Below are 21,032 nucleotides of genomic sequence, written 5' to 3' on the forward strand. Positions count from 1 at the left end.
CCATACCGCGTTTAGAACTGTGTTGTGCGGTGCTTCTCTCCGAAATGCCTCCTACTCAGAACGATACATATTATTGGACAGACTTCACGATAGTGCTTGCATGGCTAGGCAAGCCAGCATGCACTTGGACTACTTTCGTTGCCAATAGAGTCGCTAGAATTGATCAACTCACCAACAAAGAACAGTGGTTTCATGTGAAATCGGAAGATAACCCATCTGATCTTGCAAGTAAAGGCGTCTCAGTCCATGAGCTCAAGGACAGCAACCTCTGGTGGCACTGGCCTGAGTAGGTGCTTCACAACCAGGAGCAGTGGCCACTCAATTCGTCGATCCAGCTCGAAAAAGAGCTCAAACAACGCCTAATAAGATGTAACATCGCCCCCGAAAACTGATATTTTTGATCGTTTTTCAACATTTGAGAGGGCTTTACGCGAACTCGCTTATGTATTTCGTTTTGCAAGGATGAGTCGCAAGCAAGATGTTAACGTAAAGGCAGAACTCACTGCCGCAGAGTTGACTGACGTCCAAAAGAGGCTGGTTGTGCTCACTCAGCGCAATGAGTTTCCAGTAGAATTCAAGGCCTTAGGCCTAGGGCAACAGTCTCCAGCACAATCTCCAATTTAATCCCTTTTAGTAGGGTGTATTTGTATGTTCTGGATAAAACGATGGTGTATTTGTATGTTCTGGATAAATTTTTATTGTATGTTCTGACTCACTTTTTCGCTGGTGCGGGGGCGCTTATCGCGAGCGGAAGTTGTTGTTGTGGAAGCTGCTAGGGCCGCGCTCACTTCCCCTCCCCCTTCCCCTCCCACTTCCCCTCCCGCTTCCCCTCCCGCTTGTCCTGGTGCTTGACCCTCTGGGGGGTTGCGCTCACTTCCCCTCCCCCCTTACCCTCCCGCTTGTCCTCGGACTCTCACTCTCGTTTGCGATAGCGCCCACTCCGCCCTCCCCTCCCACTCCACCCTCCCACTTGTCCTCTCACTCTCGTTTAAAAGTTATGTATGTATATATTATTTTCTTCGGTTTACAAACTCTTGTATTATGTGAATATTAATATAGTACAAACAATTTGTAACCATAGAAAACAATATACTCTTTTTATCTCACTTTACTTTAAAAATATATACTTTTTTTTGTCGTTACTCGTTTAAAAATTATATATGTATTCTTCGGACTACAAATCTCCGTATTATGTGAATATTAATATAGTACAAAGAGTATGTAGCCCCATAGAAAACAATAAACTCTCTTTTTTATCTCACTTCACTTTCTCTACATTTTTGAAGGCTTAAAATATATATTTTTAATGTCATCATGACGAAAGATCTATTAAATATATTAGATTTTCCACACAATAACAATAAAAAGAATACACCCTTTATCTCACTTCACTTTCTCTGCATTTTGAAGGCTTTAAATATATTTTTGAAGTAATCGTGTTTAAAGATCTTTTAAATATATTAGATTTTTCCACACCATAACGTTAAAACAATATACTCTTTTTACCCTCACTTCAATTTTTCCGCGTTTTTGAAGGCTTTAAATATATTTTTTGATGTAATCGTGGTGCAATATCTATTAAATATATTAGATTTTTCCGCACAATAACATTAAAACAATATACTCTTTCACTTAACTTTCTCCGCATTTTTTAAGGCTTTAAATGTATTTTTGATGTCACTGTGGTGCTATACCTATTAAATATATAGGATATTTTTCCCATGATGACAACAAATAATATACTATGTTCACGCCAAAAGGGCGTTTAATTTCAGGAGGCAGTGTCGAGCGGCAGTTTTATCCAGATTTCTATATCTCGCGCGCTCGCACTGCCGTCCGCTCTCCCTCTCCATCTCTCCCCTAAGTCTCCGCTCTGCTCTGGAGCGCTTAAGTTAAGTTAGGCTTAAGCAGTTCTTGTTTCAAAGTGATACAATAAGCATCTACGCACGTCGCTTAAAAACCCCAAAATACTCCCGTGTTTTTTGGGTACCACTCAATCTTGGGGCTTCAATTATTTCATCGATCAAGCCGCACCGCCCCATCATTTTGGTCCTTCGAGCCGGATTTCAAAATCTTTGGACTTTCCTCTCCTGGAGTTTCCTTTGATTTTGTCCCAGCAGGCTTAAAACACTCCAGAGAAGTTCCACTTACTATAATTGCCGGTCATACGCCAGTTTTTCGAACCCTATTTCGACTAACTTTCTGTATGATATATTGTCTAAATCCACAAGTGATTAATCCGACGCAACGGCATTTATTATATATGTACTTCAATTCCGTTACTTGGGCCCGACAATATTCCAGTTTCCTTTGCCCACAATTGTATACTTGAAACAATTCCAGAAGATATTTCAGTGCTACTATTCAACAAAAATATTTCTCAAAAATATTTTTAATTCCAATTGTGTGTAAAATATAACTCAGCCACAGTAAAGAATTCCCGATCATAAAGATTGTCCTTAAGATTTGCACTCTTTATTTTTTACTGTGTTCCAGCTGCGTGTGTATATATATACATAAATATTCTAATACAGTCCACTCTAACTACTTTTTCTAATACAGTCCACTCCAACTACTTTTCTCGACCTACAAATACGGCTAAACTATTTCTAAAATTAAAAACAAAGTGACAATATCCACAAATTTACTCCAGCAAATCGTTTGCAATTTAGTTCTGCAGGTGACAAACAAACGCACCGACATACAAACATAAGCGAAGTCTTTCCCATTCCCGCAACGTTATTCTGCTATTCGCACCCCACATATATACATACGTACAGTGTACAAATTATGTTTTAATTCTGAAGCCACGATCTATCCCTCGCCGCTGTCCGTGAGGGTGATGGGTTGCGATCCAATTGCCACCGTGGCTGGTCCGGGGGAAGGGGTGATACAGTTGCCGCCGTGGCTGGCTGCTATTATGGATGAGCTGGGCGGTTGCCACTGGCTCTCTTCTTATGAAGATTACGTCGGGAGTAACTAACTCCGTTGCTAACGGCCCTTAAGTTGTGGAAGCTGCTAGGGCCGCGCTCACTTCCCCTCCCCCTTCCCCTCCCACTTCCCCTCCCGCTTCCCCTCCCGCTTGTCCTGGTGCTTGACCCTCTGGGGGGTTGCGCTCACTTCCCCTCCCCCCTTACCCTCCCGCTTGTCCTCGGACTCTCACTCTCGTTTGCGATAGCGCCCACTCCGCCCTCCCCTCCCACTCCACCCTCCCACTTGTCCTCTCACTCTCGTTTAAAAGTTATGTATGTATATATTATTTTCTTCGGTTTACAAACTCTTGTATTATGTGAATATTAATATAGTACAAACAATTTGTAACCATAGAAAACAATATACTCTTTTTATCTCACTTTACTTTAAAAATATATACTTTTTTTTGTCGTTACTCGTTTAAAAATTATATATGTATTCTTCGGACTACAAATCTCCGTATTATGTGAATATTAATATAGTACAAAGAGTATGTAGCCCCATAGAAAACAATAAACTCTCTTTTTTATCTCACTTCACTTTCTCTACATTTTTGAAGGCTTAAAATATATATTTTTAATGTCATCATGACGAAAGATCTATTAAATATATTAGATTTTCCACACAATAACAATAAAAAGAATACACCCTTTATCTCACTTCACTTTCTCTGCATTTTGAAGGCTTTAAATATATTTTTGAAGTAATCGTGTTTAAAGATCTTTTAAATATATTAGATTTTTCCACACCATAACGTTAAAACAATATACTCTTTTTACCCTCACTTCAATTTTTCCGCGTTTTTGAAGGCTTTAAATATATTTTTTGATGTAATCGTGGTGCAATATCTATTAAATATATTAGATTTTTCCGCACAATAACATTAAAACAATATACTCTTTCACTTAACTTTCTCCGCATTTTTTAAGGCTTTAAATGTATTTTTGATGTCACTGTGGTGCTATACCTATTAAATATATAGGATATTTTTCCCATGATGACAACAAATAATATACTCTGTTCACGCCAAAAGGGCGTTTAATTTCAGGAGGCAGTGTCGAGCGGCAGTTTTATCCAGATTTCTATATCTCGCGCGCTCGCACTGCCGTCCGCTCTCCCTCTCCATCTCTCCCCTAAGTCTCCGCTCTGCTCTGGAGCGCTTAAGTTAAGTTAGGCTTAAGCAGTTCTTGTTTCAAAGTGATACAATAAGCATCTACGCACGTCGCTTAAAAACCCCAAAATACTCCCGTGTTTTTTGGGTACCACTCAATCTTGGGGCTTCAATTATTTCATCGATCAAGCCGCACCGCCCCATCATTTTGGTCCTTCGAGCCGGATTTCAAAATCTTTGGACTTTCCTCTCCTGGAGTTTCCTTTGATTTTGTCCCAGCAGGCTTAAAACACTCCAGATAAGTTCCACTTACTATAATTGCCGGTCATACGCCAGTTTTTCGAACCCTATTTCGACTAACTTTCTGTATGATATATTGTCTAAATCCACAAGTGATTAATCCGACGCAACGGCATTTATTATATATGTACTTCAATTACGTTACTTGGGCCCGACAATATTCCAGTTTCCTTTGCCCACAATTGTATACTTGAAACAATTCCAGAAGATATTTCAGTGCTACTATTCAACAAAAATATTTCTCAAAAATATTTTTAATTCCAATTGTGTGTAAAATATAACTCAGCCACAGTAAAGAATTCCCGATCATAAAGATTGTCCTTAAGATTTGCACTCTTTATTTTTTACTGTGTTCCAGCTGCGTGTGTATATATATACATAAATATTCTAATACAGTCCACTCTAACTACTTTTTCTAATACAGTCCACTCCAACTACTTTTCTCGACCTACAAATACGGCTAAACTATTTCTAAAATTAAAAACAAAGTGACAATATCCACAAATTTACTCCAGCAAATCGTTTGCAATTTAGTTCTGCAGGTGACAAACAAACGCACCGACATACAAACATAAGCGAAGTCTTTCCCATTCCCGCAACGTTATTCTGCTATTCGCACCCCACATATATACATACGTACAGTGTACAAATTATGTTTTAATTCTGAAGCCACGATCTATCCCTCGCCGCTGTCCGTGAGGGTGATGGGTTGCGATCCAATTGCCACCGTGGCTGGTCCGGGGGAAGGGGTGATACAGTTGCCGCCGTGGCTGGCTGCTATTATGGATGAGCTGGGCGGTTGCCACTGGCTCTCTTCTTATGAAGATTACGTCGGGAGTAACTAACTCCGTTGCTAACGGCCCTTAAGGCTCAATTAATAAAGTAAATGTTGACGGCCAATGCCGGTGTTTTATATTGAAGCCTATGCTCTTTAATGAATGTCCAAGTAAAACTAAAAACATATTTGACTTTACGTAAGCTATGCGCGGCCGGCAAGCCGACCGCTCGTGCAGCAAAGTGCTGACACTAGCAAAATCAACATAACTCACCATACAGTGCACCAATAAGAACCAGGCACGGCCCCTAAAGATGTTTATGCTGATTTTGCAACTAAACACTACGGAGATCCAAAAATCACCCAAGATCTGTATCGACTTATAATTACTCCTTAACAGTGTTAACATACATACATACGTATACCGTATATCGCCAGTGCACAGTGGGTCAAGAGCTCACAAAAAGTGTTCCTTTCAAACAAACAATATTAAAGCCCGTAATTCCTTACATAAGTACGACCATCCGATATAATAAATATTTATTGCCTATCCGACAGTGTGACCGTATATATTTACAATCTTAATTGGTTCCTAAATTCCAATTTGATTCCAATCCGTTTCCTTACATCTGAAGTAAAATTCTAAATTATTTAACGTCATGGCAACATCAGTAAAATCCGCTTTAACCCGATTTATGGCCACAGCTGACTGTCTGATCCACTTTGAGGCCACTGTGAACGCTCCAGGTGCTCCTACACCAACGTTATCCGCCTGTAAAATCCTTGTGGCAAACGGTAAAGGCAGCATACGACATATGCTCCGACTACATTATAGCTGCAGGCGAGAGCGCCGCAGAAACAAAATCCATACTAAAGTCCAAGTATTACCAAACGTACTCCACTTATGAAATAATTGCCGCGCAGCTGATGGAACAAATCCAAAAAGGCTCCTCCCAAATACCTCAAGCTCCAGTAACTCCGTCCCAAAATTCCACGTCCTATGGCTGTCGGCTCCCTCCTATCGACACAGAGGTTTTCTCTGACGATTATCTTCACTGGCCGACTTTCCGGGACCTTTTCACGGCAATATACATAGACAATCCGAGTCTAACGCCCGTTGAAAAATTATTTCACTTAAATTCAAAAACAAGCTCATTCCATAGTTTCGAGATCCCCACTCACCAATGATGGCTTTCGCTCAGCCTGGAATAACCTAACTGAGCGTTTCGAAAATAAGCGATTGCAGGTGAACAGTCACCTGAAAACACTTTTCAATGTGCAATCCATAGCACAGGAGTCGGGAGCAGCATTAAAGGAACTTCAACGCACTTTTCAAGGTTGCTTAACTTCCTTAAAATTTTCCGGTGTTAATATTGAGAATTGGGACCCTATTCTGGTTTATATCTGCTCGACAAAACTACCAAAGCTCACTCTCTCATTATGGGAGCAATCCATCCAAAATAAAGCCGAAATTCCTACGTGGCTTGAGCTTGATGCATGTTTGACGGAGCGCCATCTAACTCTTGAGGCCGCCGATAGCTTCCGATCTTCCAATTTCCAGTTCAAAGACACAAATCGAGAGGCAGAATTTCCAAAAATAAATTCCTTCAACACAAAGTTAGTTCCGATAACCAAAGGCTGCGATCTGTGTTCGAAGAAGAACCACCCCGTGCGTATATGTCCACGCTTCCTACAGATGACGGTAGAAGATCGCTTAGCCTATATCCAAAGGAAGCAGTTGTGCTCCAATTGCTTTGCAAATAGCCATCAATTCCGGGATTGCACAAGCGCTCACAACTGTCTCACTTGCCAAGATCGGCATCACACATTGCTTCACCGAAACAGCGGTCCTACTACTCCGACGATTCCATCCGACCCTCCAAGGCCAGTATCCGCCTCAGTTCCACACATCATTTCGTCCTATTCAACGCAAGTTTCCGTACAAAAAGTTCCTCCTAAGAATACTCCATCCGAATATTGGGTTCCATACCCCGCCTTGGATGGCAGACGTACTCGAGGTATTAAATCCTATTAATGCCGAGTCTGCCAAAAGATCCATCCTCTACGGAAGTGCCACCACTTTCTACGGCTAAGCCCCCAGAATGGGCTTCAGGAAGTACATATCCAGAAGTACTGCTCCAATTGCTTGGCTCACAATCATTCCAAGGACTCCTGCCGCAGTGGTCATCACTGCCACAGGGGTGGAAAGGCCCACCCCACTCTCCTACATAAGGACGACCGATCTATACTTCCAACATATTCCTGAGCCTACTATCCTGAGGTTCTTGCTACGGGTGTCCTCGCAAGGGGGGGGGGAGAATGTTCACGCCAAAAGGGCGTTTAATTTCAGGAGGCAGTGTCGAGCGGCAGTTTTATCCAGATTTCTATATCTCGCGCGCTCGCACTGCCGTCCGCTCTCCCTCTCCATCTCTCCCCTAAGTCTCCGCTCTGCTCTGGAGCGCTTAAGTTAAGTTAGGCTTAAGCAGTTCTTGTTTCAAAGTGATACAATAAACATCTACGCACGTCGCGTAAAAACCCCAAAACACTCCCGTGTTTTTTGGGTACCACTCAATCTTGGGGCTTCAATTATTTCATCGATCAAGCCGCACCGCCCCAACATACTCTTTTATCACACACTTCACTTTTTTTAATTTCTACACACACACGCACATTATTGAAGGCTTTAGATATATCTTTTTTTTGTTATCGCGGAAAGAGTTCTTCTATTAAATAAATATTAAATAAAAAAAAATACTCTTTATCTCACATCACTTTCTCTGCATTTCTGTTTTTTTTTTTTTTTGAAGGCTTTAAAAATATATTTTTTTCCTGATCGCGTAAAAAGATCTATTAAATATAGCAGATCTTCCTCATCGATACAGAAAAAATATACTCTTCAACTTACGTTACACACACACACACACACACACACACACACACGATCGTTGATTTTGATATTGTTTCTGCCATATTTTGTGAATATTAATATAATCAATAGGTCGTTGAACAGAAACAATATAATATTGTTTTTTTTTGTTTTTGCGACTGTAAGCTGAAATGAGAACGTTGTTTATTAAGAGATTCTATTTTCAGGAGTAAATAAGTTTTTTATTAATGTTGATAGGTTAATATATATATATATATATGTATATAGGTTATTGTTATATATGTGTATATTATTAATATCGCCTTTCAATTCTCTCAGCCAAGTCCTGGTAGCGTTGTATTATAATATAAACTCCTACTTTGAAACGTTTTCTAATGTTACGTGAAAACTTCAATTCGGTATCTGATATGTGTGCCCCTATCGTCATCAATTTCCTCATATTACGTAAGGTCTGTGTTCAAAACCAGGTAGAATGTCTTCATACTCAATGCAAAATTCATCGATTTCTTTTTTTAGCTCATCAACTTCGTCTGTATTAACGAATGTTTCAATCTCATAACTGATTAATTCTTTCCTATTTCTGTATCCCGCACCGAAAACGTCATCATCATCTTCAATAATAATTTTAGGATTTTTTTTTGATAGGTTTTCACGCAAAAAGCGATAGCGTTGCATTAAATTAAACGCTCCCCACATGAATTGCCCCCTGATTGGGCGTAAGGCTCTGTAGTCCCCTGGCGTAAGTACTGTTCTTACTGACAAAAGTTTTTTTATAGTGCGTAAGGTTCTCAGATCGGCGCTAGATATTACATCATCGTATAACGTACGAAACTCTTCAATTTCATCCTTTAGCTCTCGAATTTCTCGATCAGAAACACCAACAGCGTCTTCACTGTTGATAGATCTTCGTTTAGCAAGAGAGTTAACAGTGGTGGATTTAACCAACTTATTGGGTCGAGGATCTTCCTTTTCAGCAACACCAGCAGCAGCAGCAGCAGCAACACCAGCAGCAGCAGCATCAGCATCAGCAACACCAGCAGCAGCAGCATAATCAGTAGTACCATCATCAGTACTTTATTTTTTTTTTTTGATTGAAAAAATATAAATAAAAAAAAGAGATGAAGAATAAATTATAATTTTACATTCTTTTTTTATGTTTTTTGGTTTTGTCTAGGCGCAGCAGGTATGGTTATGGTGGAGACCTACGTTATTATCCTCAATGGTGTCCTCAGGAATTTGATTTAAGATCTTGTAATCGTGGAAGGTATAGTCTTCTTCTTCTTCTGAGGTTGCGTAACCGGGTTGTCTGTGGGTACACACCACACATTTTCAATTGGAGCATCGAAGCGCTTTCGGTGGTCTACTCAATTTGCTTAACCAATTTGAATCGGATGCTTCTTCTGCTCCTACTACCACTTTCTTGAATTTGATCGTTTGTGACTCCATGTTATTTTCTGCTTGCTTGCTTAGTTTTGGTTATATATTGTTCACGTACTTAATTCAATTATGAACTGACTTTGAATTTGACTGTCTCAGCGCTATTTATTGGAAATTTTTCGCTGATTGAGTGTGTGTATGTGGACGCTACATTTTCTCGCAATCACTTGCAAATACAAAGTAAGTGTTTTTTGTTTGAAATTCCTTTTGAACACTGGATGTGCGATAACTGCATCCAATGCAAAAAAAAAAAATTATCAATTTGTTTATTTCTACCCCCACGCTCAATTTTTTTATTTAAGTAGGTGGCTTGTTGGATTTTTTTCGTTTTTTTTTTTAAAGTTATGTGAAAGATAACGAAGAAAAAAAGGACATTAAAATTTATTGGCTGAGTGGATGATATGAGTATGCTTTGAGAAAAAAAATGTGATTTAAATTCACAACTGCGCAATAAGTGCACACACACACACACACAATCACTTGCAATACAAAGTATGTATTTTTATTTTTTTTATTTTTTTCTTGTGATAACGAAGAAATAAAGGGTTTTAAATTTATTGGCTGAGTGGGTGATTTAAATTCCTCAACTGCACAACAAGTGAGTGTTAAAAAAATCCCGCTCTTGCCCTCCCTCTCGCTCTCCCTACCGCCCTCCCTCCCGCTCACCACAATATTAAATACGATTTTTTTTTGTAGTTTCACCACAATATGAAATATTAGTATTTTAATTTATTTCTAATTTTTTTTTGTTTTTTAAATATTTTGAGGACAATAAACATTATTAAGTTCGTGATTATTATTATTATTTCGAACTGCTGATGCTGTATCTTCAGTCATCGCAACTTTGATGCAGTCTATATAAAAAGAAAATATTATTTGAAATAGTACAATTGCAAGATAGACTAACAAAAGCAATAATAAAAATATAATAGTAATGTTAATATGATAGACATATTTTGGTACAAGTGATGTTTTTGAAACGTCATCGTTGTCTGCTGCTGCTGCTGCTGATGATGAGTCTGGTTCTTTGATGCTGGTTGTTGTTTGTGTTGCTGCTGTTGTGTTGTCTGCTGCTGCTGATGATGATGATGAGCCTGGTTCTTTGGTGCTGGTTGTTGTTTGTGTTGTTGTTGTTGTTGCTGTTTCTGTTGTTGTCGGGGGTTGTGGTGTTGTTGTTGTTGTTGTTGTTGTTGTTTGATTTGAAGTGATTTTAGCGACTGCGCATACTAACAGTAATAGGAATACGCGAAAATGCATTTTTTTTTTCTTCGAAATGCTTGAGAGAGAGACTCGAGAATAATTTTCAACATACTAAATCTACTGACCAACATACATTCAATTTTATAGCTGAATCTATATACTATATATCACATTTTATCTTGCCTTAATTTTCCCCCCATTTTCTTTGTTTTCCTTTTTACAATCTCTCGCTCTATAATACACACACACACACACACACACAAACAACACAGGAAGGCTCCCACTTATTATTCGGATATACTAGATGATGACGATGATGATGATCTGAAATATATATAACAAATAAAATAACTGATATATATATATATTTATTAGTAGTATACTTACAAAATTTGATAGGAAGTCATAATTTGTAATGCGTCATGTTCATCAAACAATTTTTGTTGTACACTCAGGGAAAAACGCCGTGCGAAAAAGAAGTACAAACAGCCTTGACTTAAGAACGATTTAATGCTGAACTTTTTGAGAACGTTGGTACTGAAAAATTCTTAAATTGAGTACAATTTGGTTCCAAATAAGATCAAGCAGAAAAAATTCTTAAATGAATTACGGAAGTTTTCAAATCAAGATTAAAAATATTTCGTTCAAGACCGAATACAACTTAATAATAGCACAAACATTGTTTGCCACTATTTTTTTTTTAAATAAAAATAAAGATCTGGGTAAAGATTTGGAACAGATAATAACTGGAAACATCCTTATATACTTGCAATTAATTTAGTTAAGTACTAAAATTATTTTATTTCTCAAAGGGTGTCAAAATCTTCTTCTTCGATAAGGGGGAAGGTCAGACTATCAAATTGTTTGATTTAAACAAAGTTATATACATTTATGGCTAGCATTTTTAAATGCAAATTTAAAAAGATATTTTTTCATTTTAATAAATGTTAAATTTTAATCGGCTGACCGTAGCTTTTGGATTTCTTGACGTCCTCGCCGTTCTTTTAAAAATCCTAGAACGGTCACACTTGGCTTATAAGCGTCTCAATTGACCCAAGCGTTTTCGCGGCACATACATAAGTGAAACAAAAAGTTATAAAAATGAGTGAAAAAGAATGTGAAGAGGATCCACTATATCAACTTTTAAAAAAGATAGAAATTGAGGAAGTGCATACATTTCTAACAGGTAAGAAAAGCACGCGTTTTTTGGTGCAGTTGTAATTTTTATACATAGCGGTAAAACATTGTATGTATGTTTATATGTGTGTACATGTGTTATTTTTGCAATTCAGAAACGCATCCGTTTTGTTTTATAAATTATAAAATATGCCTTAACTTCAAATGTGTGCAATGTACATAAATAAGTTTGTAATAAGCGGTAATAACATTTCTTAGAAATTCTGTACTGGGTTCTTTCACAAATAACTGTAAGCACGTGTTTCTCTTGTAAAAAGTGCATACGTACAAACAAGTGTATATACATATGTATATAATTTTACCGTCATTCGGCGACTTTTCGTTTACATAAAAAAGAGGAATACAAACGCCGACTAGTGGCTTACTGGTCAACACAGTTATCAAATTTCGTGGAATTCTTCCGGGGGTGTTTGTATTCCTCTTTTTTATGTAAGCGAAAAGTCGCCGAATGACGGTAAAATTATATATGTATGTACACTTGTTTGTACGTATGAACTTTTTACGCGTGAAACACGTGCTTACAGTTATTTGTGAAAGAACTCAGAACAGAATTTCTAAGATTCTAGAAATGTTATTACCGCTTATTACAAACGTATTTATGTACATTGTACACATTTAAAGTTAAGACATATTTTATAATTTATAAAACAAAAAGGACAGGTATTGAATGTGCGTTTCTGACTCGTAAAAAGTACACACGTACACACATATATACATACACACAATGTTTTACCGCCATTCCGTCTCTTTTAGCTTAGTTGAGACGCCAGCTAATAATATGTATGTTCATAAATTTTAACTCCCTTGTCAATATCATAAATTAAACCTATATTTTTACTTACATATTTACATAAATTTAAATATTTATTCGCATCAACTTAGCTGCTAAAGTAAACATCGAGCAGCTAAAATACATGAACGCCGATGACATTAAGGAGGCAGTGCCTCCATTAGGTCTGCGCATAGGGTTTAGACAAAAACTCTTCAGATGGAAGGAGTCTGAGGTACGTTATTAGCCAAATAGTACATGAATAGGGTTTAAAGTATTTTTAATTTGCAGGGTGGAGATGAAGACCGAATTGCGCCACTACCCTCTTTTGTCAAGCCAGACGTCAAGGCTCCCCTAAAGTTCATTTTGAATAAAAGTTTGCACTCCTTACTTAATGAGTCTCGAAAGGGCATGAAGATTTTGGAACACGAAGAGACTCATCTTTGTCTTCCCCAAGTGCTTCGGGACGAACTTATTTCTATTATAATAGAAGAGGCCATGCTCGAACACATTACGATTAGCGTTCCAGATTTCCAAGCCTTGCTAGAGGAAATATGTTTTGTTCTCCCAAGCCAGATAAACGTTAAGGTAAAAAAATAATGCTATAAATAATTTGATTTGCTTTTCTAATTTATGTTTGTATAGGATTACTATTTTATACCTCGAATGGGTAGAGGCAATCCTGCAGGAAAACTATATTCAAAATATATGAACCGCCGCAGCCGCATATTAAAACAGAAGAAAAGGTCTGTAGAACTTGTGATCTCCGAAGAAGATGATGCAGACATCTGCAAGGCATACAAGCTCACGCTTAGCCGTACATGTGACGATTGAGAGAGTGTACGTGATATGTGGAAAAAGACATACAAAATACGACAGAAAGACGTCACGGCTCTGAACAACTCTGATTTTTTTAAAGCTTGGAATAAATTTTCCCGTGCAAAGGCGTACGAGCTGGTAAGAAAAAATATATATTTATTTTTATACCCTTGCAGAGGGTATAATAGTGGTTTCCGACCCCATAAAGTATATATATTCTTGATTAGCATCACTAGACGAGTCGATCTAGCCATGTCCGCCTGTCCGTCCGTTTCTAGCAACAATCCTTAAAAATGTAACATGGTGTTACTAACATTGATTATTTCTTATAACTGCAAGGGTATACAAACTTCGGCTTGCCGAAGTTAACTTTTTTTCTTGTGTTTAACATTTTATAAATATTTTTGTTTTTCAAGATTGATATTGATTTCGACCTTATGTATCCTGGAAAAGGTTTTCATTTGCTTTCAAAGTGGCAAGAATTTCGGCAAAAAATAATGTGTTATTACGAAGACAACATCATTAATGAACATTGCAAAGCCCAACTCTTGCTTGTTAAAAACTGCACCAACATAGGTAAGCTTAACATTTCTTGTTATTTAATCTAAGCATAGAAAAGTTTGTATTTATTTTGTGATTCACTGTTTTTATACTAATATTAATCATATTTATACCCGCTTTTTTGACAAAGCGAATACTATACCTTTTATTTGTATTATAAATATATAATATTAAACTATTCTAATATAACAGATGCCCAGGACTTCATAATCGCCACATTGCTGAATGCTGTTTTGCCCTCATCAGCCCGCTTCAGAATGAAGATGGAAAATTTACAAGGAAAGCTACAATACTGGACGCGCAGGAGAGTTTCGTGCTGAGACTAGTAACTATTAATGACTTAGATATTCAATTGGACCGAGTCATAAACATGTATTACAGTTCGGGTCTTAAATTACATCCTATTATTATTGTAGTTGGTCCTTTCGATTGTGAGATCAACGAATTATTTTTATATTTTGATGGAAATTTAATAAGTGGCCCAAATGTACATATATAAAAGATTATAAGTTGTTTTAGTTATAAGGAAAATATTTTTGTACTATGTAATGAAGTAGGTTTAATTCGATTTGACAAACATTTTTATTCTTATGAAATCGGTTATCCATCCGATACATTTTGCATTTTAAACATTAATGAAATAACTACTCTTCCTTTGCACTTATATACAATAAACAATAGAAAATCGTATCTTAAATTTAAATATATATAGAAACTATAAACCTGTGAAATAAAATTTAAGCCAAAACAATAGCTTCTTAAGCGTATATAGAAAATGTAAAATAAAAATGAAAAATAAAATGAATATCAAAACAATAGCTTCCTAAGCGTATGTAACAACTGTAAAATAAACATGTACAATAAAATGTAAAACAAAACAATAACTTCCTAAGCGTATAAAAAAATAAAGTTTCTGAAATTGAGTTTTACCATACCTTCTTTTAAGAATGGGGGATCCGGTTTTAAGATCTAACAGTTCTTAGATCTGGCATGATGTGATCTTAATATAATAATTATTCCTGCTTAACTTAAAATGTATATTGTCTTAATTTAAAAATGAAATATTCTTGAACTTAGTATTTTTACTCTAGCTTCAAGAGTATAATTTACTGGGTTTAGTAATGGTTTGTTCTTAAATCAAGCCTAAAATGTTCTTAATTTATTAATAAATCGCACTTATTTCAAGTATATATATGTCTAGACTTAAGAATACTTTATTATTGTTTTGAGAAAGCTCCATACTTGATTTTAATCCTCAGCGTTCTTAAGTCGTACTGAAACCAAGAATTTGCGGACTTGAAAATTCGTGCTTGAAATAAGTATTTTGTTCTTTGGTTCTGTATTTTCCATGCTTGGCGAAGTTTTGACACCGAAAATACTAGGTTCAAGCACGAAATACTTGATTTTTTTTCTGAGTGTATGTACTTGAAATGTTGTTCTTTTTCACAATCTACTACATCATCAGCAGCAGCAGCATAAGTTGTACTCATCTCTTTATTCGTTTCCATTTGATTAAAGGTAATATTTAAATTTTTAATATGTTCTAATCGCATATGTATACTTTGGAGGGTTTCTTTATCCTCGGGCGACAGAATGTGTAGATAATTTTGAATAAAATCAATAATTTTTTTTGTAAATGTCATTATTTTTTTTTTGTGTTGTTATTATTGAATATTTATATGCAAAACCTGTTGATAATCATTGATGTTATACGTTCCGATGTGTCTCTCTAACTGAAGGTTGGTGGGGTTGGCTTCATCGTAATAATCATCTCCCTCATCGTTGGTAAAGTCTCGTTCAAAAAAATAATTTTTCTCTATCAGGTTTGGCTCATTGGTATTGCTTACAGCATTATAGTGATGACAAAAAATTCGTTATGTTTTATTTGTGAAATCGCTATGATAATTGCATCGAATATTGACAATACTTCTCAAGTATCTTAATTTGAAATATCTACAAATTACAGCGGGTGCGTCAATTATTCCACCAATATCCTCTTCTTTTCTAATTAACTCTCGGCGGAAATTTTCAACTACCTCATCGATCGTGGGGAAAGTAAGAGGCATATGTTCGAATAGTACCAAATCTCGTTTAAATCTAATATCATGTTGATTTTTGTTGTTGCTGCTGCTGCTGCTGCTGCTGCTGCTGCTGCTCTCTCGAATCACTTCCACAAATGCGGTATTAAGTTCAAAAATTAAATTTACTTTGACAGTCAATGTTTCGTTTACAACGAGATCAAAACTAGAGTATTTAATTTCCGTTTGGTAGGGAATTTTTTTGATATCATATTCGCTTTTTACTGGCGCTATTCCAACGAGGGTTCCAAGTACAAATAATAATATCAAAACCATAATTATTTTCATTTTGTGTATTTATTATTAATTTTTATTATGCGATTATATACTTTCCCTGTGGGTGAATGCTTAGAGACTAGTTTTACAGAATTGTGATTAAAGTAAAAAAATGCATGAATGCATGTATAGTATATAGGTATAAAGAATATAAATTTTTTTTTGACGTCTCTCTCTCGGGCTCTGGCTTTGGCTCTCTCTACTGATTATTGAGTATTAGCTGCATTTGTTTTGGGCTGATGGCTTAGTAACAACAACACTAGTAAGTAAATGCATGAATAAAGTATGTATATAAAAATATATATATATATAGGTATAAGTATAAAAAAAGATTAAAAAAGTTTTTTTTGTCTGCTCTCTTTCTCTCGGGGCTCCGGCTCTCCACTGATTATCGTTTATTGGCTGCGTCTGTTTGTTTGTGTGTTGTAATCGACTTCTAGCGCGTGCCTCTCTCTCTCTCTCTCTCTCTCTCTCTCTCAAGTGATTGTCATCGTCTCAGTTTGTATATAGTTGTTGATGTCTTCGTTGAGGATAATGTTCTTCAGGGTGTTGGGGTTTTTTTCGACAAATGTTTGTTCTACCTCACCGTTTGCTAATAAACGTTCAATAATGATTGTCTCAATATATTGATTGCATTTTATATTTAGTGTTCTCTTCTCATAATTGCTTTTATACAAACAACGAATTGATATAGCCGACTCTTTATATTGGAGATTAAAGTGCCTATAGAATGGTACTGTTGCATTCAGTATTCCTCCAATATTTTTCTCCTTTTCTATTAGGTTTGCTTGAAACAATTCGATTACTTGATCAACCGTAACTTTAATGTTATCCTCGGCATTGTCCTCATCGTTAGCTGTTGGTGTTGGTGTTGACGATTCAGTTATCAATTCCACCCACTCACTGGGTTTTATTGTTGTGGTTGGTGGTGGTGGTGGTGGTGGTGTTGATGATGGTTGTCTCATAAATTCTAATGAGAGGTTTACTTTTAACACCTCGTTGTTCGATAATGTTATATTAAATTCTACACTTTTTGTATTTGTATTGATACTATTGGTGATATTCAGAATAGAAGCAAATTCAGGATTCGGAATAGGATTACAGTTTCCCTCCCCGAAATTGCAACCGAATAGTAAAATAATTACAATGATTATTATTCGCAACATTTTTATTTTTATTTTTTATATTTTTTTTTGGTTTTTATTCTCGTTTTGATTGTAGTTTCTAGCTTGCAGTTCGACTTGCCACTAATGCTTGCTTGCTTGCTTGCTTGCATTCTCACAGAGAACGCAATAGAAAAAATATTCACATATACGTACATTGTATATATATATATATATATATATATATTTATAATATTTTTCAAACCTCGTTTGATAGCGGTGTATATTCGAATAATTTATCATGAATTATTAGACAGTATGCAGATGTTTTTGAAGGGATATTACTTTGTGTTTTAATCTCAATTCGTATATCAATGGGTCCACTTTTTACTGCTTCATTTTGATGCGTTACATCTAAGACAATAATGGGAGCCTTATTTTTATAAGTCTCTAGCGATAATATCGGTTGTGACTCACAGCCGTAGTAACTTTTTTGAAAATTGATATACATATCGTATAATAGTGCATATCTATTATAAGAAAAATTTTGATTTAATCCGTCATACGGATATACTTCAGAATTGAGATATACTTTCACATCGACTAAATCACAATGAACATACTTCTTATTGTTTTTAAATGCGATAATAACATAGCGAGGGCGTTCAGTTTCAGCAGCTTATTTAACACTCCAAATAAATGTAGTAGTCTGTGGAACTACTGGGTTATAGTATATATCCCAACTCCTGAAGGGAATCAATAATGACGTTTGTTTGTTTATCACATTAAACATGTACAATTTATAAGCATCAGACAATTGTACATGGGGCATTTTCCAAACAATGCTCGAAATCGTCATTTTCAATTGACTCATTGTTAAAGCTACAGCAGTGCTCTTATAAACATCATCGTTATCTTTTCCTCTTAATAGAACTAGCTCGTGTTTCCCATTCAGCAGTATTTTATTGTAGTCCTCAGCAAATCCAAGTAACAGATTCAACGGCACGCAAAAATTAAAGTTTCCTCTTTCAAGTTTTAAATTGTCTGTGATGGACCATCCACAATTATCGAGCAAGTGTTCTTGATTTCGTTTAATTGATAAATAATTTTTTAAATCGCTTGTTACACCCAAATGTCGTGTTCGATCAATTTCAATACCATTCAATTCATATCGTATTTCACTAAATAGATACGCCATACAATTATTCAATAAAGCTATTGTGGTTTCGATTTGATCATCAACTGAATGTCAATCCGAATTTCGTAATTGTTCTCATACGATCGCAAATAGGGTGAATAACTATGATAATCTTTCTTTATTATTGAATTATCAATAGTCGGTTTCTCAAGCACGTTAATTATATGTGACATTTTTTTTTTTTTTAATTTGAATCCTAAACTCAATAAAAATTTTTTATTGCACTCCGTTAATGGGATTTGCTAATCTGGTCAGCGTTGGTAAAGCGAGTGAGGGAGAATTGAGTGATAATGCCTTTTTATAGACGTTATTGTTGTTGTTGTATATAATCATTTTTTTTATATTGGTTTTAAATGTAATCTTATTGTAATTCTTTCACCGCGAAAATTAATCAGATTACCGTCTTGATCACAGATTTTTAAAGTTATCGAATGTATTTCTTTTGTGTTTACTGGTAGATATATAACATTTTGTGGTACCTCAATTATTTTATATCCAGGACTAACAAGCGCAAACTGATGTAGTGTGTGTGTTGTTTCGTTGTTTATATATGTACCATTTATAATATTGCATTGTACACAAATGGTATTCATTTTTGTGATATCAATTGCCTTATCAGAAGTATGTAATATATTAGGGCTTAATATATTCGAAGTGAATCCCAATAAAGAGCCGATTGATTTTTCCTTATTGAAATATATTTCATCAGTTGCAGAGAAAATTTCTGATTGCAAAGTGTTATAGTTTGGAACTAGATAGAATTTGGGACTTCCGTCGGTCTCATTCTGTGTTAACTTTCTATATTTTCGTGTCAATAGATCATTAATATCGCTGATTTCATAGGAACCTACGGGGGTTTTTATCAAATGTTTACCAATATGAAATAAATTATTGTCTACGTCAACGTTTGGAATCGAATTATAAGTGTCCAGACTGATTAACGCGCACTGATAGTTCTGTTCAAGTTCAATTGGAACTTGTTATCGACATCTTAACGGTTCGGGAGGAAATTAAATGTTTATAGGCTTTACACATACACATATATAGTATGTTGCGTGTGTGTGTTTACAAATCAATCCAGGAATTATGCTCTGATGAGAATCCTAACCATTTAACGAATGCTCTACCATTTCGATGTCTAATAACCTTCTCCACTAGATATGTATCGGGAAATTTAGTTTTCATCAGCTCATATTCGTAAAATCCTCCCTTAATATCATTTCCCTGATAATCTTTCAATATATACGTAATGGGATTGGTATTTTGTATCCGTTTGATTTGGAATATCTCAGTTGTCCAGTTTGGAGTATAACCTTTTTCGAACACATGTTTATATTTACTTATTCGCACATAATCGTCAACTTTGAATTTTGGTTTATGAGTGATTTTCAGATGATTGTAAACGGCTTGGAGGAGTAATTCTTCATTTAGAAAACTTACATCGTTTGGCGCCATCAGAATTGTTTTATGGTATGTGTTATTATATTTAGCAATCAATGCCTTATAGATATTAATCCATTTGTAGCTACCTTGATAGCTGAACTCTTTCCACATCATATTTTTGATGGTTCTATTAAATCGTTCAACGATGCTGGCTTTTAAAATACTATACGTTGAATAATGATTAATATGATTTAATTTCATCAGATTTTGAAATGTCTTATTGAAAAATTCTTTACCATCATCTGTTTGTAAGTTTTTAGGTTTTCTTTGTGCATCATCGAAAATGCTTTTCATACTCTTTGTGACGCTGTCTCCTGTTTTGTTTTTAATAGCAACAGCCCATGTTGCTTCGAAAACGTGTCAATAACAGTTAAAAGATAACGATATCCCTTATTATATAATTGATAGGGTATCATTTCAACTAAATCGGCTTGCCATAAATCATCTATCCCCTTCATTATCACACGTCGTCTGATAAAATTTTTTCGTCCTTGTCTATGCAACTCTTCGGTGAGTTGTCTTTTATCCGCATTCAAGTTATTGTTGTTGTTGTTGTCACTCATTTTGTTTTATTTTATTGTCAATATATTTAACAACAATGGGGAACTGTACTTTAATTTTTTTCACCTCATCCGTAGGTAGCTGTGTAGAGAGTAATTTAAAGAGAACGTCCTCAAGCCGTTGAATATTTTCTTCTAATCGCTCTATATACTTAGTATAAATATCTTGAGAGTAGTCCTCTAGAGCTAATTTTATAAGATTCGCACTTTCACTGACCTCTGATTGAAGGTTTGTTTCCAATGTAATTATTTTGCTTTTTAAAATATTTATGCTCTGTCTCAAGCTGTTTAAATCAATATCCGTTTTCTCTTTTCGATTTAAAATATATTTTTTTAGACTTGCTC

General features: G+C 35.7%; 1 protein-coding gene across 3 annotated transcripts; it reads left to right on the forward strand.

Moving 5' to 3' along the window:
- Positions 1-10,288: 10,288 nt before the first annotated feature.
- LOC118877164 (uncharacterized) lies at positions 10,289-14,952 on the forward strand. Of its 3 annotated transcripts, none has more exons than XR_010654031.2 (5): positions 10,302-11,869; positions 12,763-12,884; positions 12,941-13,237; positions 13,295-13,606; positions 13,885-13,966. XR_010654031.2 is itself a non-coding variant. In XM_036814346.3 (5 exons), exons 1-5 carry the CDS (start codon positions 11,785-11,787, stop codon positions 14,347-14,349), a joined length of 792 nt encoding a protein of 263 aa, XP_036670241.3. In that variant the 5' UTR covers positions 10,409-11,784; the 3' UTR covers positions 14,350-14,952. The 3 variants fall into 3 exon arrangements, 2 of the variants coding, with proteins under 2 accessions (XP_070855043.1, XP_036670241.3); XM_036814346.3 differs by lacking the exon at positions 13,295-13,606 and adding an exon at positions 14,222-14,952 and having other exon boundaries at positions 10,409-11,869; positions 13,885-14,044; XM_070998942.1 differs by lacking the exon at positions 13,295-13,606 and having other exon boundaries at positions 10,289-11,869; positions 13,922-14,044.
- Positions 14,953-21,032: the final 6,080 nt, after the last annotated feature.

This window comes from Drosophila suzukii, unplaced genomic scaffold (assembly GCF_043229965.1).
Source record: "Drosophila suzukii unplaced genomic scaffold, CBGP_Dsuzu_IsoJpt1.0 scf_14, whole genome shotgun sequence".
NCBI lineage: Eukaryota > Metazoa > Arthropoda > Insecta > Diptera > Drosophilidae > Drosophila > Drosophila suzukii.